Raw genomic sequence first — 24,701 nt, forward strand, 5'->3', positions numbered from 1 at the left:
CATAGCGTTAAGTTTAGCTTTTATTATGCTAGCCAATTTCCAAACATATTTCATAGCACTGTATAATATAATTTTCAGTATTCTGAAATTAACAACGTTATTCTATATATGCGTATGAGTGCGCGAGACATCCTGTGCTAATTGTAAATTGACTCAAATATAGTATACATTGTCCTATTGTATTTACTTGATACTGTCTCTATCATCGATCGTAAAATGAAAATGAGCGAAAGATATTCAGTTGAAAGATTATATCCAGTTTGCTATTCGATCGAAAACATTAGTAACGATTAACGATTATCTATCTAGCATCACGGCTAGAAAATGATTAAATAAAAAGATTTGTTACTATAATAAATCGTTTATTACACCTATCATGATATTCGTTGTTTACGCTTTTGTCATTCTTTCACATTTTCATTCGGGTACGTTTTAATTTGGATCTCTCGACAAGCGCGATTAATACGAAATATTTCAAGTTTTCATAGTACACGAGCGAATTCATCGAATCGATTATTTCTAAAAGTCACTTCGATCCGATCGCCGATTATTTTAAAAGATAACGAAAACGTTTTTCGTTATTTTTTAAACAAATAACGTTACAATGATTCAGGATCGGTTAACACATTCGGAACGTTACTACTAATTAAACGAATAACGACCAATTTAACAGCAACAAACGTAATTAAATATATATAAAAGTATATAACAACACGTTTTGCGTACAAATGTAATCGTATCGAAAAATTTTAATCGCAAAATTCTTTTCACACGCGCTACACATAAGGCACATGGTCGATCGCTATCCTTTTGAACACATTTACTATCACTGTATGACAATTAATTGCTTATGACGTGTTTCAAAAGGCCTAGTGTCTTACATATTACAGCTTTCTGTTCCTTAAAAAATACACATTATCTAAATCCTAAATTAAATTTATGCGTCGTAGTTAAAATCGGGAACGTCTCTAGAAAAAATGCTAAGAAGGCGTTATTATAACGATACAATATCGAATTTGTTGGTCTACGAGTAGCTGATCAACTAACAAGCGGTATAAAATATTATCTTGTTGTAAAATATCTTTGTTATATTATATAAAATAACCGGTATCGTTCGATATAACGAGTGTGCGAGATATCGTTCAATTTTCCTACCTTTTAAATGCATTATTTGACCAGACGTGTCATACGGTAGTAGCAGAAATACAATCGTGAATCACAAAGTATACTTTCTCAGCGCGTTAATTATAGAATAATGATCATTTCTCTTTTCGATATTCTATAAATAATTTAACGTAACTAAATAGAATCCTGGTGCGATAGACGAAAGAGACATACACGTATCAATGGAAGAATTACTTACTATCATTGGTTTACGGACCAACGCTGGTGCATGGCGTTCACCTATCGAACAGCATATAGTCGATCGAATTGCCATAAATAATTTATAACGCTTCATTTTGTGTATGTACAATTAAATAGTTTAAATACGACACACGGTTCTACTGCTTGTATTACAGTTATTATGCGTCTATTAATAAAATAATACCCGATACGTATTATTTTCATTGTTACGAACAAATGGAAAATTCACATTTTCTTACGATTAGGTGAAATGCGTTTAAACGATACCTAAAACAATGCACGGCCGTGAATTAATCAAATAGGCTTTTGCGTGATGGCGAATATTTTATGCATTGTCGATTAATTTTAGCCAATGCACGATACGGAGCACGTGTATTATCGCGAGACAAATACTTCTTGCAGTCTTATGTGATTTTATACACACGCATTATCTACAGAACACGGTAAACAACCTTGTAGTTAAACGTACAAAGTGGTCAATAATCGTTGATTCATATAAGAACAAAGAAGAATACGAGGAAAAATGAAAAGTAAAGAGTATTTGAATTTTTTAAGCGTGTAAGAGTATCGATTACCTTGGAAACTACAATTTTTCTCCTTTTTCTTAAACCTTTTTCTATTCATCAATTTGTAATTTATCGTTTAATCCCGAATCCCGAGTCGAATTCTTGTTAAATCGTGTCGTTTAACCATAAGAACGGTTAGCCGTAAGAATGACAACGGAGGACAAAGTGCAAACGTTTAATAGTGCAAACAATTCTGTTGTAAAATAGGTTTCATTTAGGCAAAGAGGTCGCATAACGAGACGAAAATCATCTCTTCGGAGACGATAAAAAGTTGTTAAAATTTGTCGTTAAGGCAATTAAGAAAACGAAATTAATGAATTAAATGCAAAGGGAAATTATCTGAAAAGAGAAGTTGACGTATTCCTTTACTTTTCTGCTTTTCCCTTTCCCACTTTTTCTTGTTCGTCCGGGATAATTCTACTTAACACGTATTTACAAATTCTATAATAAATGAGCAATTGACTTTCTAAGATTCTCATTGTGTGTATACTTTTCGGTGCATCTATTTATCACGTTATACCTGTAGCTTTGAAGCAGTTTGAATAAATGTGAAATTCAGTAGATGAGATTGAAAGTGAAAGAGGAGACGATTCTCCTCTAGTTAAATTATGCTATGCGATTGTTACGAATACGAATTATTAGAAAATGTTGTTGCGTGTAATCGATGAACCGCCCAATTGACATATAGGCAATGAAAATCATGGATATATCGTTCATAATATGTATATAAAAAATACGAATCAAGTGTGCGATCGATTCGTTCATTTATACATTCTACGAGAGACAACATAGGTTTGTAGATTTCGTTGGAATGTCGGGCATGCTTTCGTTCAAAGTCGGATCTGTTTAACTTTTAATAAAACAACCATGGTTGTCATTGCGATATTTATAAACGAAGAAATCGATGGATCGATGTAGCGCACATTCACATTATAGAAATTTCTATACGAAACTAATTATAAAGTAATCGTAAATATTAATTATAGTAGAACGGCACTTGGTGATCAATCGCTTTTCTCCTCTTGCACGCACATGAATAATTTAGCGCAGATCATGTTGAAATTGTCTGCAAAAAGTAAACAATTTTTGGTTATATAAATAACGTATGCTCTGTATTCATAAATTACAACGAGAATTAATATTCGACTAAAACGAAACTATATTCTATTTTATCTCGATAAAGCAGACATTTGCTCGTTCGCGTTGTAGATCGAATGCAAATATATAAAAATACAGGAACAACGATGTAAAAATATTGGAAATAGGAAAAGTAGAGCAACATCGAGTATCGTAGTAGATAGAAACGTTTGTTGAAATGAAATTTTTGTTTCGTTCGTCGTTCCCTTTGCTCTACACCTTATCTTAAATAACGTTATTCAAACGATAATATGGGTATCTGTAAAATCAATTATTCGACTTTTATTTTATTACTTGCGTTCTAAGTAAAGAGTAGGCAAGTCCGAGTATTATTAGATTTGGAAAATACTCTGTTAAGAAAACAATCGTTAGAGAGCACTTACGAGACGATCTGATAATCCATTTAGGTTTCTTTTCCCAATAAATGAAGATGCAATACATAGGAATGCCAGATAAGATGATTATCACTCCTACTCCCACTTCCCATGGAGACACGTAGCAGGGAAATGTGACCAGGAAAGCACATATTATGAAAAATATAATTGGTAATACGATGGACACCTAACGAAGAGAAAGAAACAACGTTATTTATTTATTTCATCTGTATTCCTTATCATTAGCGATTTCGTTTATTACGTCTCGGATGTTTTATAACCGAATCTGGTTTTAGTTTGAACCGATCTCTAATTTATTACAAATTTATTACGATTCTAATTTAGGCAATTGAATAATTCTAAGCAATTCTGTCTGATATGTATATATATATAATATATATAATATATATATATATATATATATATATATATATATATATATATATATATGTGTGTATGTATGTATATATATAGCATATCGCTGTACATATTGTGATTTTTTTATGGTAATTCGTAATGTTAAAGAAATACAAGGTATATCGTGCTTTATTTTCGTTATCATGCGTTAATTTTGTGGAATTTTGCATCTTGGAATTTCCCATAAACGGATAGAATACCGCGCTGTAACAATTACAGATAAAATACGGAGGAGGAAAGATTTGCAATCTTTAAATTCTTCGCATACCTTTATCGGTCGTTGGCGATCGGGACTTTTGTAACGAAGCCAGAGGAGGCCAGACACCGAGAGCGTAGTGAATAGTGCTTCAACGAAGCTAACATAATAGATTAGCACATAGACATCCTCTATGATCAGAAGTGCCAGGGTGATAATGCACTAGAAACGGAAATTATAGTTTAACGCTTGAGCCAATCCGAGTACAACAGCGAGAAAAAAACGAATCTTTTACATTTTATTATTTGCCAATCGTAATTAGGAGAATTAGAAGGAAAACAGGGAAAACGCGTGGTTCGATGTAAACTCGAAATAACGAAAGTAGCGCGTAGCAAACGACGTTAAAAATAATAAACGTTTAATAGTATTGCGATTATTTCGATACGTATAGTTTGACTTTGGATAGAAATATTCTATAGAATATTTGCGATTCGACCGTTTCCAGCGATAAATACGAAGAATCGGATCGACGATATACCGTTAACTAATATCAGCGTCAACGTTATTTTCACGTTCGTTCGTCGCTCGAAACGCCAAGAAAGGAACGAACAATTGTCACGTTATACGGATACGACAAATACCGGTCGAGATAAACGTATTATCCGTCAACTGGTCCGTCAACCGGAGCCGCATGCGCGTATCAAAAACAGTCAAGTTTCCCATCTCGTAGGTTTTTAATCGACGAGACCCGCGTTGAACCGCGTCGTCGAACGAGAGAAAAATTGATCTTTCGCTGGAATCGTCGTCGAATCGTAGTTTTCGCCTCGAGTATCTTAAGCGCGGAATAAAAGTACGCAACAACAGGTACTTACGAGAAAAATGAGCGACGGCATTGGCGTTAAGTTTCGCACGTTGATGAGAGCAATGGCAGCAGGCAGATGTCCATTGCGAGCTCCTACGAAAAATAATCGCGACGATGCGAAAATTGCTCCGTTCAACGCCCCGAACGTTGAGCAAGCTACGAACAACGGCATTATCCAAGACATCACACCCAACAGCTTGTCGCTGAAAGTCTGCGCAGAACGACAAATTTATAAATGAACAAATTGTTTCCACTTATCGCGTACGTTTACGCGAATTTTTCTTTTCTTTTTTCTTTTCTTTTTCATCCGTGCGATCGAAAACGAGTAAAAAACGCTATAACGCGTAACTATTATTTTCGAGAGTAACGTTTGCGTGTCACGCGCGAGTCGAGTCCGCGACAAAGCGTAGGAGGCAAACGCGGCAAAACGATCGTAAACACCGTTCTTGTTTCTTCGCTGTCTATCCGTCTATCTATACGTCTATATATCTATATACAGATAGATAATACTTTGTAACAGAATGCTTTTGCACCTGCGAAATTTACCGCTACGCGTATTATACATACGATAGAATGTCTCGAGGCGCGCGTGTTAATACGACATCTTTTGCCACTTTTAGGACCATAGTCCTTCCAGTGGCAGAAAAAGGATCGTAGAAACGATCGTAGAGTGGAACTTTGTAAAATTTTGAAGCAACGTTGTAGCTTATTTTTCTACTTGCTAATTTACACGGTCGATCGGTGCAGTTTCTGAGCAGTTTCGTCGACTCGTAGCTTTCGCGATACGTAAAAACCATTGGAAGTAAAGAATCCGCTTTATTTCGATTTTAGATTTCTACTTTGGTTTAAAAGGCCATCTTTCTTGTTATTTCCAACGTTTCTTTTCTTTCGTTTTTTCCCTAACGAAAAATCACCACCAGAAAATATTACGAATCGATCTCGAACGTATTCGCGTTCGCACGACGTTTTCCAACGTTACGCGTTTTATATTTCTAGCTACTTTTACGGCTCACTTTCGAGTTTAAGCACGTACGAGAAAAGATTACACGAATGTTCTGATTATTCGTGACAGTCGATATACAAGTTTTAGCACGCTCTGTTATACATTTTTTTTTTTCGCTTTCGATATATCTTTTTTTCTCTGATACGATCGCTCGTAGTCGAAGATGCGGTTGGAAAGAAATTCAAACTACCGTGTTACGACCGTTCGCGGAGAGACGCGGTCGCGAGGAAAACGCGTCAGCGAGAGGCGTAAATTCTCGCTACGATTCGGTTAATCGACGCCGCGAGATAGTCGTTCCCCTGTTTCGGTTAAGATAAAACAGAGGTGGTTAAATGAATATGACACAGAGTATAGTAAGTGTTATATATCACAGTTTATTCTAACAACTTGTAACCGGTCGAAGGATGTTGACTGTTCGACGGATGTAAAATCAGTAGTGTCTTGGGAGACTATGCTGTGTCGGAGGAAAGCTAAGGATGGGTGTGTCTAGCGCACGGGGCCATCGGATTTGTTGGTGACGATTTTGGCTAAGAGAGCGAGGGAAATAGTCTTCGTTGTTAATTGGTTGAACGAAGGGTGTTAACCGCCCTCGAGAGAAAGTGGTTAGTGGGAGGAAAGTTGCATCATACGTGAGAAAAACTAACTTTCCCTTGTCAAGCCGTAGTAGACAAAGGTCTTTAGAAATGCTTCGGAAACAGACGTTTGTTCGGTTTGAAGGACCTCGACTAGGAAATTCCTAAGATTTATGGAAGGTACTTGAGACTATCGAGGGTACGCAGTGAGTATCCGAAGACATCTGGTTGCCATCTCGCCCGCGGTGTGTGGCCTGGGCTAGACAGAGTGTTACGCGACGTAACAATCGAGAAATACGAAAGATCGAAGGATAGAAAAGTATATATTCGCATATCCTCGGTGTAGTTTGATAATTCATAGCGCGTATTAATCAATATCGTATTAACGCTGTTGTTACGTCGTGCGACGTTCTTCCTAGATCAGGCCACACACCGCTGACAGGATGGCAACCAGATGTCCGCACGTCTTCACTGCGTACCTTCGATAGTCTTAAGAGCCGATCATAAATCTTAGGAATTTCTAAGATCCTTCAGATCGAACCAAACATCTGCACCGAGTCACTGTCCAAAGGTTATTGTTTATTACGGAAAGATAGGAGAAGTTCGTTTTTCTCGTGTACGATGTTTCACACTAACGACTTTCTCTCGGGGGCGGTTAACACCCTTCCTCCACCCTTCCACATCGATCCAGAAAATTAACCAATTACCAGAGAAGTCCTTCCTCCCTCGCTCTCTCAACGAGAACTTGGTCTTAACAAATCGGCTTTTCTCGCATCGTTAGACCCATCCATCGCGAGTGTCCTCCGCTGCATCAGCGTTGCAGAAAGTCAGTCTTTATACATTTTTTGAACCTTCGACATCTAAGCGTGCGTCGCGTACAACACCTTGTTACTCTAGCTATCGATCGAATTTAATTGTCGAATTTCTAGTCAAGAAGTTGTTGGAATAAACGTCAATTGTATCCGTTAATTCAGCGGTAAAGTCAATTCAATCACCCCTGTTATCGCATCAGAAATCAGGAATTATCCAATCGTAACGGGAATTTACGACTGCCGTTGACGTGCTTTCTCGCGATCGAGTCTCCCCGCGAATGGTCGAAACAGCTGTATTAACGCGAGCGTCCGTTGACTCGACAGCCAAATAATCGCTCGCGAAGAAACAAGAACGCTGCGTAACGCCGTGGCGTGAAAATGTCCGCGAAAGATCGGATCGGATAAGACGTAGCAAAATTAGATACGCGTTACTATCGATGGATGATGATTTTAGCCGTTATACGTGCATCTATTTTCTGGAAAGTAATAGGCAAATTTATCGGGAACAAGAACTAAGCAGAGTTAAAAAGGAGAATTTCCGGATATATTGCGCGTAGGAGCGAGCATAAACGGCGATGCGAGAGAGGAGGACGTAGAAACGGAGGCGGATGGAAAAGCAAAGAGCTACGCGCTATTCCACGTAGTCACCAAAAAGAGAGTCGCAGGTTTTTTTTTCTTTTTAAACCGTGTCACACGGAAGTCGTAGGAAAGAAAAATTCGTGCAAAGACAGGACCAAACGTATCTCGAATTACGTCGAACGCGATAAAATTTGGCGCGTAACGTGACAACGTTTGGAGAACAAAATGTTTAATCGGTATTGGTAAGATAAGCGGATCTTTCTCGTTTCCATGATTATATATTTTGTTGTTGTTGTTGTTGTAAGATTGTAATTCTAACGTACTACGTCTCCTTTACAACGGTAGCAGAATAGGTGTGTCTTTACCGTCGATAATCGATAGGAAGAAAATTTTCCCAATGTCCGAGAAACGTTCGGTTCTGAAAAAACCAAATTAAACGAATTCAAAGTAAAGATAAACTTACGACAGCGACAGCATTCGATGCCAGAATTTCATCTTGCGTTAACACCACGAAATAAGCGATGTTCGCCAGGACATAAATCACAGTCACCAACGGCAATGATATGCAAATCGCTCTTGGAAGATTTCTGCAAAAATGATAATTATATATATATATATATCTCTTTTTTTTACATCACGTTATCGAGATAACTTTCCCGATTCGCTTATCAACGTTCCCTCCACTTGTATTACGTATTCGTTTCGTACTAGGAAAATTACGCGCTTGAAAATTTCGGTCGAGAAACCGTTGGTAAATTTTCTATGAAATTGACATTTCGGCAAGTAACTTTTGTCATCGTCGTAAAAGATTTTTCTATCTAAAAAATCAAGCCCTACCGTTAATTTTGTAGAAAGAATTACGTTCTTGTCGTTAGAAATACAGTCACCGATACAGTTTAAACGTCATTTTTAACGATATTTGAATATTTATTTGGATTTTAATACTCGCTTTCTGCCGTTCGTTAACAACGAAAACAGGCGTGTATTTTCTTCAAACTGTCGCCTCTATCGACGATAAACGCGACAACAAAGACTCGTATAAATATCGACGAACAAAGAGCGCGAAACACGAAAATCTCCAAACTAGATTTAGAAACACGAAAATCTCGTTCATGTTTTAAATATAAACTACGTAAATATCGCTGGCACACACGATGCGTCACTTTTACTCCGTAATTCTACAAATATCTTTGTTCGCGATGTTATCGAGAAGTTCGTTCCACTTTCGTACTCGTTGTTAGTTGCTCGGATCGAACAAACGCTGCTCGACGCTTACCGCTTCCGTTCGACAGGATGTATCGTTAAATTGCGAATAAATCGAGTAACGATCGTTTCGTTCCCTTCGATATAATCGTTGAAGTTACAGCCGATTCACCACGACTCGAGCAAATCGATTCTCCGAACATGTTTCTTCGTCTTGGAATTTTTCGTCGTACAGCTATAGGTTAGATCGAGAAGAGCGTTTAAAGCCGTCTAATAAAACGAATAAACAGACGTCTAACGCTGATAACCATATATATAGATGATAGCGATGGGAACTTTGCGCGCAACGTGGATATATCATGTACGCAGGATGTTCCCCTGCAGTACTTTAAGCGACTGTCAAAGGAAAACATTGGTGCAGAACGTGCACCAATTGACGATACGTCTCGAGGTGGTTGAAATCCGCGAGATCGCTTCGAAGACGCGAACGCGACGAGATACGGAGCTTCGATATCGAACGATGTCCGTTTATCGCTTTAACGCGTATACACGTTCGGATGGTACTCCTCCCGGCAAGTTGTTCGAGGATCGATCTGTCAGGGTGTAAATATCGTGCGTAACGGGTACGATCCCGCATCCTCGCGAACGATCCTCGCGTACGACGATCCGGATCTGGCTTGTACAACGGATCGGTGTCATCCGACGAGCGGACCGCAGTTCGGCGGAGTTTCCCAGTTTCGGAACGTGTCCGAGATTTGGCTTACTCGCGGGAATCGTTCGACTCGCGACCGACGAATCGGCAAATTTCTGCCAGCGAGACCACCAGGGGAACATCCTCTACGAAACGTAAAACGTTTCTCATGCCGATAGGAACGATCGTCCGCTGCGGAATAATCGCTGGACATACATAAAAGATACATACTCGTCGAATCGATAACCTCCTCCTTTTCGAAGTCGGTTAAAAAGACAAGAGCTGTCCTCTCTCCATGTGCCGCGCGCAGCTTCAACTTCGTATATCGTTTCGTTGTGCGCTAGAGGTGAGACGTGTCTTTCAGTGATAAGATTCGGTTAAACATATTTCTTATTAGAGACAGGTGATACGGATAAGGGAGAAGGAGAGCGATCGGAGACGGAGAGTTGGCGAAAAGGCTTGGAGTTTCGCGGCAACCGATAGATCGTTTACGGACCGAGCTTACGGAGAGAAAACTCTGGAAACGGACGACGCGCGATAATATATTTGCCATCTTAAAGACATCTTTGATCGTCCCTGATTCGAGACCTCGATCTTGCCAGCCTTTGCTCGTCGATTTGGCCTATCGTTTTTCGTCCGAACGATCATTCGTTAGCGTTCCTACGTAGATGGAAAGTTCAGCCGTTTGGGCGAAACGCTCGTACACGTTGGCAAGCGGAGCAAGCGGGGCGGCGTTTACAAGCAAGTTTTTTTATCGTTAGGCGCGTTTTTTTTTATCGAAGCTGTAGGACTATTGCTGGCGTCGTTAGCCGCAGCTACAGCCATTTTTGTAACGAATCTAGCGTCGATTTCTATCTCGCCTCCTAGGAGATATTTCCTAAAATCTTCAACGGAAAGTCGAAGTTTCGGTGCATCTCGTAGAACCTCAAATATGCCTTTCGACCTGAAATTTCGCTCGTACTTTTGTCTAAGACGGAGGACGATTCGTGGATCGGCACGGCGAGTAGGTGGACATGGTCGGTTTCCAGTAAAGCCGGTTTTCTACGTATACTTTTAGCGGCTCGTTCTACGAGACGCGTGGCTTACTTTGGCCGCATCGGTCAAAAACGGTCACTCGCGCAAATATCTGCTAAATTTTACGATATTATCAGGCCGGCAATATCTTTTAACGATTAGTCATGTCGCGTTCCCTCTATTTCAACGAATACGTACTTTAGAACGTACTTTCTTCCGTATCGAGTTTATTTAAGAGGATAAACAAATTTATCGTTTCGTTCGCTCGATAAACAAAGATTCTAGTAGCTAAAATCGCTGCTTCTTGAACCATTCGTACTCGTAATCTCGAGGACGAGCCGAATAAAGTATAATACGTGGCACGATCGAACCAACTTATCTTTAACCGGTGTTTCGTTAAATCGGTCGTGATCGTACGAAGAGTCTCGTTCGAACAAACTTTACCAATTACCGAATATTACCAATTTTGGCACAACCCAAAGTTACGAAGCGGAAGCTGCGTCAAAATGCCCGCGAAAGAAAAGGGGACGAATCTTGTTTCTTCGTTGGTTTATTAACTGCGAGACGTTGCGAGACTTCCGACGGAGAGAAAGCGAGAAAGGAACGTGCTACGCTCGTGATCCAGGCTCTTCGCACGATTACGAACGTGGCTTACGAGTCGGTTCGTTCGATCCCTCGATTGTTATTTCGAGCGAATAAGTTTTTCCTTCGTCTTTATGGGAAACCGAAGAACGGTTGTTCGGGGAAGATGAAACATCGATGATCGAACATTTCAGAAACCAAAGCGAACGATTTTATCATTTTGTGCGTAAAAGGCGTTGGTCTTCGTCGTATAACGTATACAATTCCGCGTTTCGTGTACCCCGCGTATAAATTATATCAAGGTAATTGCAAATAGTAATCGTAGATTTTGACGTAAATATTTTTCTTCCGCTACTTTTCGACGTATGTAGTTCGATCGCAAAAAAAAAAAAAAAAAAAAAGAAAATGGAGCGAGGCTCGCAAACTACTTTGTTAATTAACACGCGTCAAAGTTCGGCTAGAAACAACGATACGTTACCTATAAGGATCCTTTAGCTCCTCGGTTACGTAATTCAGATAATTCCATCCGGAATAAGAGAACAGGCCTGAATAAACGGCTAGAGCAACGTAGCCAGGCTGGGTATTGGTTCCCTCCATGGGATGGCGAAAATTTTCCGTGTGACCCATGCAGAGCCACCAAAATCCAGCAACCATGATGATCACCAGGGCGAAAATCTTCGTTCCGGTGAAGATATCCTGCACTCTGGTCGCCCATTTCACGTTGTAACAGTTGATGGCTGTTAACAAGCCTGCAACCATATCGATCGGATAATATCGTTTATTTGGAATTGAAAGGAAAAATACGATTTTTCCCATCTGTTTGTTTACGTTCATCGGCCATTCGTCTACGTACTACGTACTATTTTCGTACTACGATACAAATTCGCAAGTACGTGCGCGAGACTGCAGCAACGATCACGAGGCGATGTTTCTAGTTTCGGATTACAGCGATAAAATATAAAGCTCGACGCGAAGCGTAATTACGTTGTTATTTGTTACGCAAACCCGTGGATTTGAAAGGCTAATTCGAAACCAGTCCGTATCGTAAATGGTAATCGTTTTTAATACGCAGCTGTGCACACGGGGCTGTAATACGAAGGATCAGCCTTCGTTAACACATTACATATGTATAAACAGAAGATAAGAGTCAGGTTGAGTTAGCTTCATAAATTCGGCGAACGATACCGACGCGTGTCGTATGCACGCTACGGATGCACGCGGAAATCGCTGTAGCGGTACCACCGATAGTTACTCGCAAATATCTCGGCAACTAAGGTCGAGCTGTGGTAACGCGCAAAAGTAAAAGTCGCTCGAAATCTAAGCTACCGTCAGCTTTCTAAATAACAACATATATATTTCTTGAACGTTTATCGTTCGAAACATACGCGTTAATATCGTTAGAAATCGTTCATCCACGTTTCTAAACGTTACGATCGTTCTAAAAACCCGTTGGCCAACTTTTCGTCGAATCGACGAGCGATTTTCTTCTTCCTCCTTTCCTCTCGCCGATTACCTTCTCCTAGCAATTTCTAGAAAATTTATTATACGTACTCGAAACGAGACGAAACAAAAGTGCGACATTTTCGAAAACTCGGTATCAAGAATTTTTGACGACACGCGGTAGATCTCGCGGCATACGCGTTAGCGAATAAAGGTCGCCGACGGGTATGTATAAGTAATTAATGCCCGTAACATTGATATTCGTGGAAACGAAATCACATACACACAAGCGAACGTTTGCACGAAGCGCGTTAGAACTGTTACTCGAAAGTACGCGAATATTTCAAGTTATCTCATTGCGCGCTTCTGCTTCGAGATAAACTTTTATCGTCCTTGTAATAACGATTTCTATACGAATTTGCCGCTAACGGACAGCGAATAAGCGAAAATTTATCTGCGAACGATGAAAAGATATTCCGTCGGATAAAAGTTTGATATATATCGTTAGACCGCGGATGTTCGCGCAAACGTGTATCTTTCCGACGTGCATAGAATGCGAACGGACAAACGATTTCGCAGATTTCGCAGATTTCGCATAATGCACGTGTTTGTTGCATATCTATGTTTAAGAACATGTGCAAAAACGTATTGCGTATCGTTTACGCTTATATATCGTGTCGTATATTTATCCTAATCGTTTAAAACGCTAATAACGATAATATATAATCAATGTCAAGTACAGGCTACATCGAGTTGTTCCGAATTAGAGCGGCGATCGATTAAATTAATCTTAATTTCCGTTTATCTGACAATTACCACACACGTAGGGATAATCGCCAAACTATTGTTAAGTATCTATTACCAAATAATTTTATCGTGGATAATACTTCGTACGTATCGTAAATCGATATCAAACATACAGATATTTTACGTATTTTATGTGCATGAATATTCGTAATCTGCAACCGCGTCGTTATTTATCGAACTTGAAGAGAGCGTCGCTACCTTTTCCTAAGCTATTATTTCGGCACTCGATTTCTACCATCTTTCGCCTCTATTTACCTTAAATATGGATCGTCGATCGCATTATACCAAAGCGAAAACACCGTGAAAAGCAAGTGGACGCTGAAAATCGTTCACCTTATAAACGTTAAACGTTACAAAGAACGTTATATCGATGTTCTTGGTATCTTGACGCGTGATATTTGTGATTACAAGTAACGTTGTTACTCGCAACATGCCTAAAAACTAGAGAACGTCGTCGTCGTCGTCGACTATTAGTTTCGTCTAGGATCCGGTCGTTTCTTTTCGCGCTACGTTACGTCTCGATCTCGGAGAGCGAGAAACCTTGGGTTACGATACACCGTATGCACAGGATACAGTAACGCGTACATTTACCATCACGATCGTATATCGCGCATCGTCTTCGAGCTGCCGTTGGAACAAGTATAATTATAGGCGAGATAGGCGAGAACACGGAGCGATTTGTTCGTCGCCGTGGAACTTTAAATTTGACGTCGCAACAAGAAGATCGCTGTTCTCTATACGATAAAGAGGAACGAGCCTCGCGTTTTCGCCCGACGATTTCGCGACCTTGCGCGCCACTTTCTTCTCTGCAGATATTCGTATTCTTTTTCGTTCTCTTAAATAACTACGGGTAGTTACGATTCGAATTTTTCTTCTTCTTTGGTTTAAAGTCGCGTTCGACCGTCAAAGTGGACCGTCGGAGAATTGAAAAACGATCTTTTAACACGCCGTCGAAAGTACGATCCCGAACAACTCTCTTCTTATACGCGATACGTGGCCGATGGCACAATGAACGATACAGTTGGCGGAGACGTCGGCTCAGATGCGAAATTTCTAAACGTTATCGTTCGATAACGACCTTCTTCTCGAAAGATGGGCGAACGAACGCCGTTTGGTTTTTGTAAAAATTCGCCAAATTCGTTGGACGGTGGCAACTTGGCCCAAGCGTACGCGCGCGTCGGTGTTACGTACGGTAGCGAAACGACCCGTGCCAAACCTATCTTATCTAAACTTATCTCTGATTTATAGCATATATAAAGGAGAGTTGCGCCAACTTGGCTATTCCGCGCGATCCTTCGGACGATAGAGGCCCGTGCGCGTACCTGTACACGCGACGCTGTAAGAGATCTGAGAATCCGTTATTAGCCGAGTTTCTTCGATTCGGCTGTCGCGAGGCGACGACGGGCAACGTTCGCCTAAAATAACGACAAATCGTCGAACGACGAACGTACGTAGTTGCGAACGAGATTATCGTAGAAGCTGTTTATTCGCATCCGTGTAATACGACGCGAAGATAAAGAGATCGATCGGGGTTGACGGACAAGAAAACAGGTCGCCGAGCAACGAACGCGCGGCGGTTACGCTTCTGTCATCACACGGACGCGTACGCATGGGCGGCGATCGATGTACCGGTACCGGCAGTTTTTTTGCCAATATTAGGACCGAAATTACGACCGGCCTACGGCTACACGCGTAGAAACAATTTATTTGGAATCGCGCGGCCGATAACGTTCGAGAGTTTAGCGAACTCGCGATCCGAAGAGGTCGATGTCGTAATTTCAAGGGTGTTCTTACATGTGATAACGGCAGCGAGTAGTCGCACGGCCGCGTACGGAGGAACGCAACCGTGCCAAACTGGTTGCAAGATGTATTGTGCGAACGTTAAGGCTGTGATCGCGTTTCCAGTTGGGACCAGCACGAACAATGCCACGTAGAGGTAGAGGAACGCCGGTAGGGGTCCAAAAGCGTCGTTGATGTAAGCGTAGTCGCCTCCGGACTTCGGGATCATGGTACCTGTATTGAAAAAAAATTCAAGTATTTTTATTTCGACCGAGCAACGTTGTCGATACGAGGCTGGTAAGAAAGAAGGCGATCGTCCATCGTTTTTATCGAGATCGTTCGCCGTGACATTCGTAAAAAAGACGCTACCGCGAATTTCGCGCTAGCGTCGTTTGCCAGCTCCGCTTTACCTTAACGCGCAACACCGCCATTCCTACCTCCTGGTTCTTTCCTACTTCCTGGACTTTCTTCCCAAAGATCGGTACGCTCGATATCTCGAAAGCTAATCGACATCGATCCTACCCTACGAAAGGTCAACGAATTCGCCTTCGGAAGCGCCATCGAACGATATTATCAAACACCGGTTGCAAGCCGCAGAGATCTCGTGCGCTTATACCGTATTGTATTTATCTATGCACGCTACGACTCTGATAACTTTGATAACGCGCGTGCACGACGTCGCGGCTGGCAAGCGACTAGAATACGCGTAACGCGTAAAAATACGATATATCGAGTACTTCGAATGGAACACGGGTTGCAATTTTGGTAAACGACGTTGACCTCGACACACGACCTCGGACATAAGTTTCGCGTTCCAACGAAAGATTTCGGTGTTTACCGGCGAGGTTCGAGTACTATGGAGTTCGTTCGTACTGTAATTGAGACGAATCGCGTCAAATCGAGACTAACAACGTGCAAAGCGTTCGAGCGATCGCAAACAGTGGCGGAGAGCGGTTAGAGAGATCGTAAGCGTTCGATAGCGGATAATCGCGTTTAACGCGTCGAAACTCGTGGGCGATCGAACGAGTCGCAAGTACCTATCGCGTTATTCGCGAGATACGTAGAGACGTTCGCCGCTCCTTACGTTCCAAGATTTAAACGCGATAGAGAACGTCGGTGAGACGGTTTAGATCCGAAACGTTGAAACTACGTCCTATTAATACCGGTTTAACTATCCACGTGTCGCTTGCAACAACGTAAAACTAAATCTCTCTTTGCACGACTGGATGTACGGTAATTGGATCGAGTTTTTTATCGATGCCGATTTTGTTTAAACGTTCCAAACACTCTCAACGAGCGCAATATCCAACGTCATCGAAATAAATTTCTGTTCAAATAAATAATCGGTCAAATAAAATTTCTCTTATTTTAGTCGATATAGATAGGAGGATTTGAAAATACGCAAACTTTCGTCCGTGGTACGCGGAATTTCTACTCGAAAATTCTCACGCGTAAATCTAAGTAGCACGTTCCATCGCGTAATTTTTATTTCGATTTTGGCGTCCTTGATCTTCGTCTCGCTGGATCGAAAAGACGGACCATCGAGGCGACCGACCCTTTCGATCGAACGTATCGAATCCGACCAATTATAGGTGGATGAATATCGTTTTCGAAGAAAGCTGTAAACGTTGAAAATTTGATGGAAAATTCGGCCGTTTCGTCTGCAACGACGCGATAACACGCTGTATCTACGATAGGAAGAAGAGTTTCGAAGAGACTCGATGAAATCGGCTGAATCGCTCGCATCGGTAATTCGATTAAGTATCGTTGACCCTTTTCTCGGAGTCACGGATCGGGTTACGTTGGTCGCGTGCCACGACCACGTTTTAATTACATCGTTTAAGAACAAGAAACGAATCGCGCGTTCTCCAACGCGAAGAAAACACTGCCCCTCTCTCGCGTTATACTTTGGATATTATTCTATGTATCTTTACACACCGTATCCATTCCGCGCAATTTTATCTAAAAGATGAATTTTATGATTCGGTAGGTTGTCGGATTTTACATCCATCGTGTGTCTATCTTTTCGTTTGATTTTGCGATAAAAAATGTGTGTCGCTGTATCGATATAGTACACGCGGTACCATAACGGTAACGCGAACGATTATCGATAGAAAAGTCTGGCGTATTTTTGGATAATTTTATCAAAATCGATCCGCTTTTTATAGATGCGGTCGCATCCGCGCGCAGATAAATAAAATGTTGGTTAATCCTTCGTATTCGAGTACGACGTTCGTCCGATCGAACGTTAACGTATTACCAGAACCATTCGTTGCCAAGGAAACGTCGTACATTTTCGACGCGAGATCGCCACAATATTCAAACGTTTTCGCAGTATCTACGAACGTAACGTGACCACCGTGCCACATTATTTTCGCTATGTTCGTTTCGGTTATACGCGTATTTGCACGTATTCTGCTATAGCGAATACTCCTTTTGCGAACGTTTGTACGTTTGTCTCGTGGACGCGGGCTGCGAACAGAGCGGCCCAACTTACGGCAGGGCACAGAGGCTCCGAACGGAGGCGAACGACGAATCGTCTTCTCGACTCGGCAAGACGAAATTATCACTAGCGATAAGACCAACTTCGATACTACTCGTTAAACGGAGGAGCTTGTTACAAATTTACCAAGAAGATCGTTCGAATTTTAATCTTTCGTCGATAAAGTTACTTTTCGTATCGTAAATGTTACATTTGATCGTTGCTTCCCCTTTGATTCGTATACGCGTACGTATGTATATGTATGTACGATTAGTAGCGGTATAGTTCGTTTCCGTGACATTTTGTATCATTCGAACAACGTAGAAATATCGTGGTCCAAGAATTTTCATCGCTTCAACGATAGGACGTTGTCCTTTTGTCATTTAAATACAATAAATCTCCGTTTCAGCGGTGCCGAAATATCGTCATTTCAAAATTCGTTTCGTCTTATCTACTTTGTAAAAAGACGTTACTCTTAGTTACGCGTCAACGCTGGAAGCATCGACGAAAAATTAAAAAGTAAAATGTAAAATGTAAAACGATCGATGCTACACGGAATTGTAAAGTATTTACCGACGAATCTCTAGCTTCTTGGAAATTCGTCTAGATTTGAAAAAAATAATTCGTACGATCTGTTAACCTTTGCTTGCGAGTCGTCGAGAGCATCGTTTTCCGACCATCGTGCCACACGTGTAGTCGAGCGTCGTTACCAGTTTCCAAGCGTCCTATCAATTGCGGTCGTTCTAATTGTGCTTTTAGTTCGTCGTTCTAGAGTCTGCACTCCGAAGCGTCTCAACGCTGAAAGTGTATTAGATGAATAGAAACGTCTATTTCCAAGTTAAGAAAACGGAAAAGAAAGGAAAGTAGGACTCGCTGCCTTATCGCGGGGCTGGTAAATCGTAAATTTAAATTACTTGCTAAAACGCGCGAGGGAAACGCGTGTTTTGCCATTTAAAAATTACTGTATTCGGATATCGCCGTATACGAGTTGTCGAAAAGTCGCATCGACCGACTTGGTAAATTGGAACGTTTACGTTGAAAGTTACCTCGACGGTTGACGGTCGCGTCCGATAGCACAGAGATACGTACAAAGAGCGAGAGCGAGAGAGCGCGCGAGCATAGTCGTACGTTACCTCATCGTGTAAGCAGACGCGCCGTGGAAATAAAAAGAAAACGTCGCACGCGGGCGTCTTCTGCTTCTATCCTTGTCTAATCAGGCGTATACATCGCCGCTGTTCGTTGATCGGTGTTTCGTACGCTCGCGTATTTATCGTAGGATCGTACGCGCGTTATTAGACAAAGACCCAAGAGGTATCTATGCAGCGCTCGCTTTCTATCCCTACGTCGCTTTTTCGACTCGCTCGCGCACTCTGTCTTCGCGTTTCTATGCTCGATAGCTGCACCTCCACGTCGTCCTTGTCACGTTCTTGGCACGCGAGTGCTTTATCGACGTCTACCGACTTTTGTCGCCCGACTACGTGCATTGTACACCGCGGACAATCAGTTTATTTTTCAAGATGTCGCAAAAGGAAAACGCCGATACGGTGAAAGCTAATCGGAGCTTAATTCGTGGTCTACGCTCGTACAAAAATAGCTTTCCTAATCGCGTTTGTCCGCCTCGTTCGGCGTGTACAAGACCGATAAAAGCGAGTTTCTTCAAAACGGATTTTTTCAATCGAAACCTTTCCGCTTACTCGCATCTGCCTGTCAACGTTTACGAAACATCGCGAATCCTCGAAAGGCTTTTCTCTGGTAATCGTTTTGCCCGAAGGAAACGTTGGAACGTTTACCGTCGAGTACCTCTACGGATATTTCTTTCAACGAGGGCCATATTATTACTCCACACCTTTGTTAGACCCGTTGATCGCGACTACGTTCGGCGACTGATCGTCGCCTCGCGCCCAAGCTCGTTGTCACAAATCTCAAATAAATACAATTGGGTAGAGAATGACGGCAAATTGTTTGCAGCTGTAGACTTTAATTACAATTTTATGGATTTTCCCAAAGTTCCAGAGGGGAGACTCCGGTGTCCTTTCATCTCCGACGTATGTGTGTGCGTGTGAGTGTGTTATAACCGCAGGCACATGGACGAGTTCCAACGAGCTGATCACACAGTCGTTTCGATTCGAAGGAAACGCCAATTTCGATTTTCAAACCGTAAAACTGTTTTATAACGATGAGACGCTCGAATCATCGAATCTGTTGAAAAATTTACGGAAGACGGCGAGACTGAACAAGACTAGAGAGGGAAGGATTCGCGGAGGATTCGAGGAGAACGAGGATGTAGAAGGCGATAGAACACCTGGCTGAGGGCTGCAGACGCCGGAGTGCGAGGACGAGCATGGAGGTGTTTCTGGACGACGCAGGAACTGGCCTAGAGCAAATGAAAAGAATTTCGAGGAACAAGGAGGAAAGAAGGGTAGGCGCAGAGGCGAAGGGCCGACGAGAGGAGGAAGGAAGACACTGGCAGAGGTTCGGGGGACAGGAGGAGGGAACGGCACCAAAGAGAGGGGTAATAACAGCAGAATAAAGTAGGTTTAGCCGTAATTGGAAGGAAAAACAGCTACCACAATCTTATCTGGAGTAAACAAGAATTATGTACGTACGAAATATTAATCTAATGCATATTCGTTATAAAAATATTGTTCTTTTTGTTTGACATTACCATGCGTTTATTCGAGCAACGCAACAACATTCGCATCTTCTTCCGTAAAATAAGAATACGATTGATTTAGAAAATAAAACGATTATTCCGGTTTTCCATCTTTACAATGTCGGATTGTTTCTTTACGTTTAAAGATGAATTCGAAAGACGAAGCGTTACATGAAAAACATATCCGATTTTCTTTACATTTCTTCTTAGCTATACCGTGGCTTATCCCACCTTCCCCTACGTACTTTCGTACGACTTCCAGAATTTGATACCGAGAACGAAACGTGTAGAGAAAACGCGTAGAAAATAAAACGTTATTTTTCTACTTCGCTTTTTCCATGTGATACCGAGAACAATTACGTTAAAAGCTTTCGACTTTGATTTTTCTCATCGCCGTTACATCGAACCCTATGACTTTCAAAACGTTACGATTATTATGCTACTTACGCGTAGACAATTGCGTCTGATACCTTTATAAATAAACGATGAAAACAAAAAGAAACTAAAACTATGCGAATAATGCGGTCTTCGCTAACTTGTGTTACAACGTCGTCGTGCAACTATTTCGCAAATGTACTGCGTGTATAATTCAAGTATATACGCGTGATAATCAGGGGAGAGCCGTGCAATACCGATCAAAGTTAGTTCTGGCTCCTTTCTTCCACGAAGATTAGCTCCTTTATTCGAATAAACGAATGACAGATTTCTACAGCCGATATTTTCTTTCTCACGTAAGCAAATGAATGTTTTCTATTAACTACATTATATCTAGCCTATTAAGCGTAATTAGTCCCAATGGTAACGATCATGATTAACAATAAATCAACGACGAAAGTAAAAAATTGATCGTAAACGAATAAAAATTTCGATTCTTAAATCGATTTATTTTTAAATTATGCTTATAAAGTAAAGAACAAATTGATAAGCAAAAAGAGTCTCATCGCGTCTGGACCGTTAGTTGCTGAGATAACGCTCAGTTTGTATGCGCAGGATCAATTCTTTGTGCGGTAAATGACGCTACTCTCCGGTCGAGACAGCGCGCCCCAACCGCGCTCGGGCCACTAGCTCGCCGGCATACTTCGACTTTATTAATCTATTATTGGCTCGTTTCTTGTTCAATTTATACAGAAAACGACACAAACAAACACATTTAAAATCGTAGCAATCGAATTATGGCTAATAACGAAAATAATTTAGAGTTCTATTTGCTGTAAATCGAGCCACCAATCAAGTACCCTTTTCGAATCGATCGGCTTGAAAAATAAAAATAACATAAGAACGAAAATAATTTGATCGCTTCGTGCTTAAATTTTTAACTCGATTTGAAACCTTAAAAATAGACCGCAAGTGTCTTAGAGCAAGTGTTACTTTCTAAGCCAATTGACTGGGGCAAAAGGTGATGCAAGAGTCGAAAGGTCTGTCCGTAGACGTGTATACTGTCGCGAATAATAAAATCGAAACGTGTAGTAATTAATAAAAAAATGATACGCTATTTCTTTCGTACAATATTCTGAAACAATAGCTACATCTCTATTATATGTTATTTTTCCGTCAAATTGCATATAAATACAATGCATTTTACATTTAATATTTATGTCACATTCTATGTTACGCTGATGTATATAATGCATAAAATACTAATAATACTATATTACCACGATATGTACGTGGTCTATTTTAATATTTTAAATTCCTCTTCTAAAAAAGCATATGCATATGTACCTTCGTTAAAAAAGATAAGAAACGAAAATTAACCATACGTGTACCTTTTTTCACCATGTCACCGCTGATTAGCCGTGATTTACGAATAACCCTACATAGATCATACAGACGCAACGTGGACGATCGCGTCAGAATTTTAAATTATATGTAGCAAATATTTCTCGTCGGTAACATCTGGACTGATACATATTTAGTACTCACCGAGTTCCGCGTAACATAGTGCACCGATCAGAGACAAAACACCGGAAAAGATCCAAACTATCAAAGCCTGTCCAACGCTGCCGCTATTTTCCAGCACACCCTTCGGCGATACGAAGATTCCGGCGCCAACGATAATGCCGACGATAATCGCCACACCGTCCAGCAAACCGAGTTCTTTTTTCAATTTCACCGCATCGTTTTCATGGTTGATGACTTTCGTGATCGCCAAAACTTGCTTCTCCATTGGCGCGATTTTGTCCGGCATCGTGTGCACCGCTTTCAAAATTACTGTTCGCGAGATACTCGTCCGTCGATAGCCGAAAAATTACTGAACGGTGCGAGCATACCGAGAGACGGCACACGCCTGATGCACGTGTGAAAACGACAAAGAAGAGCGAAGAAATATACGTGCACAGAGCAAAGACACCGGCTCTCTCTCGCCGCGTGGCGTCGTTCACTCAACGGACACACGTGCGCGACTGCAGTCCTTTCTACGGTAGCAACGCTGTCGCCGCCTGCCGGCGATCGTCATTTCCACGATTAATACGCGAGTAACGCGAGTAACGATGGGACCGATGCAAACAAGATGCAATACGCGTTTCTCATATTCTAACAATTCGATTCGAACAAGTGTATAGAAAATCCATGCAAAGTCGCAGACGACAGTTATCGTAACACTTATGATTCAAGCTAAGAAAGTTGTAGCATAACGATCGATATGTTAGTTTGAATGATTTTCATCGTGAATAAACATTATAAATGATTACGATCTGTTTGGTTACCAATGGTAACCATTCAACCATTATCCATGACGGATATGTATTCTTTTTCAGTTACCTACGATCATTACCGACCACGGAACAGTTTACTGGTTACGTACAGGTTAAAATTAATTTTTTTAATATCGAATTACCCTTTAATTAGTTATCGTACTCTACAACTAAAAGAGGGAAGAAACGGTGTATACTTTTCCAGCTATTAGAAATCGAAAGGTCGAAAGACAATTTTCGAGAGTCATGGACGATGGTTACTAGTAAGCAGAGAATGTCAGTATCGCGGATAATGGTTGTTCGTAATTTTTTATATGCCGATTTTACCCGGTATGATTGTGTCCCAAGATGTATGAACATAACCTTTTGCTTACGGCCAAGAAAGTTAAAAAACCGAGAAGCTAAAAAGTTAAGCTCTTTTGCCCAAAAATTCCGCAGTTTCGATGATGAAATACGTTGCGATCGTGTTCAGCATTTAGCACGGCTTACAGTTAGGTTATTTAGAAAAGCATAAATAAAGTAAATTATCGTTTTGCCAAGTAACAAAGATTTGTATTAGAATACTGAATACATTACCAAAAGCCATTACACAAATCGAAGTTACAAAAAGAATTTGGTAATGTTAGAAAGATAGTTTATTATAGCGTTGTGAAGGATTTCAGTTTCTTTAAATTTGATAAAATTGCGGGGCCTAAATGGAACAAAAGATAGTAACGAAGAAACTATTGAATAACTTCTGAAGTTTTTTTTTACAATTAAAATGCCTATTCAGTAGCGTAAATTGACTAGAATCCAATAATGTAAATCGATTAAGAAGAAATTACAAATAAAATATGTGTGGCGTTATCGCGACTTTGGTCCTTAATGAATTAATAGAGCTATTAAATCGATATTGACATTTTCGTATAAGTATCGAAGACATATCGATTCTTCTTGATGGCTGCGTCTTTGATACAATTCGATACAAGATCGAAACTTGTAAAATGGCCCACCCAGCGATAAATAGATTGCATATATCTATGCAATTATAGGAGATTTTAAAGTGTAAAAATGTCCAGAAGAATATGCATGTAACTAGAATAATCGTGTAAAATTTGAATTTGATAAATATCGATGAGGTATCAGTCCCAACGTTATTCGTAAGTTTTATTTTCACATACCGTTCTTTTTCATTAAAATCACGATCAGCTGACGTTTATTTTACAGAAGCGCGGGAGCATTCGCTCAACGTACATATATATATATATATATAGATATATAGATATGTATGTGTATATGTATGTATGTATGCAGCGTTCTCTCCCCCCCCCCCCCGTATTTCTCTCTCTCTCTCTCTCTCTCTCTCTTTGTCTCTCTTTTAACCACACTTGTTATACATGAATAGCAATACTCCAATCTTTTGTTTTCGAAATCTGCTCTATAATCTTGTTATAATTTTTAGCTATTACTATTGGAGTTATAAAGTTGAATAGTT

At 40.8% G+C, this 24,701-nt stretch overlaps 1 protein-coding gene across 1 annotated transcript; it reads right to left on the reverse strand.

Moving 5' to 3' along the window:
* Positions 1 to 2: 2 nt before the first annotated feature.
* On the reverse strand, positions 3 to 23,145 carry LOC117235675 (large neutral amino acids transporter small subunit 2). The gene is made up of 8 exons (XM_033497934.1): positions 22,458 to 23,145; positions 15,415 to 15,633; positions 11,852 to 12,122; positions 8,347 to 8,470; positions 4,928 to 5,128; positions 4,128 to 4,277; positions 3,452 to 3,629; positions 3 to 2,997 (listed from the first exon to the last, which is right to left on the reverse strand). Exons 1-8 carry the CDS (start codon positions 22,720 to 22,722, stop codon positions 2,936 to 2,938), a joined length of 1,470 nt encoding a protein of 489 aa, XP_033353825.1. The 5' UTR covers positions 22,723 to 23,145; the 3' UTR covers positions 3 to 2,935.
* Positions 23,146 to 24,701: the final 1,556 nt, after the last annotated feature.

This window comes from Bombus vosnesenskii, unplaced genomic scaffold (genome assembly GCF_011952255.1).
Source record: "Bombus vosnesenskii isolate JDL3184/JDL3185 unplaced genomic scaffold, Bvos_JDL3184-5_v1.1 scf7180000013319, whole genome shotgun sequence".
Lineage (NCBI taxonomy): Eukaryota > Metazoa > Arthropoda > Insecta > Hymenoptera > Apidae > Bombus > Bombus vosnesenskii.

Bases quoted from the DNA above. Each gene is read 5' to 3' on its own strand.
- LOC117235675 (XM_033497934.1), bottom strand. From the start codon at position 22,722: ATGCCGGACAAAATCGCGCCAATGGAGAAGCAAGTTTTGGCGATCACG. The intron at 12,123-15,414 runs GTAAGAACACCC...ATATGGTTGCAG, and splicing joins ACTCGCTGCCGTTATCACAT to GCTTGTTAACAGCCATCAAC. The intron at 4,278-4,927 runs GTAAGTACCTGT...TTCCGTTTCTAG, and splicing joins TGCCGTCGCTCATTTTTCTC to TGCATTATCACCCTGGCACT.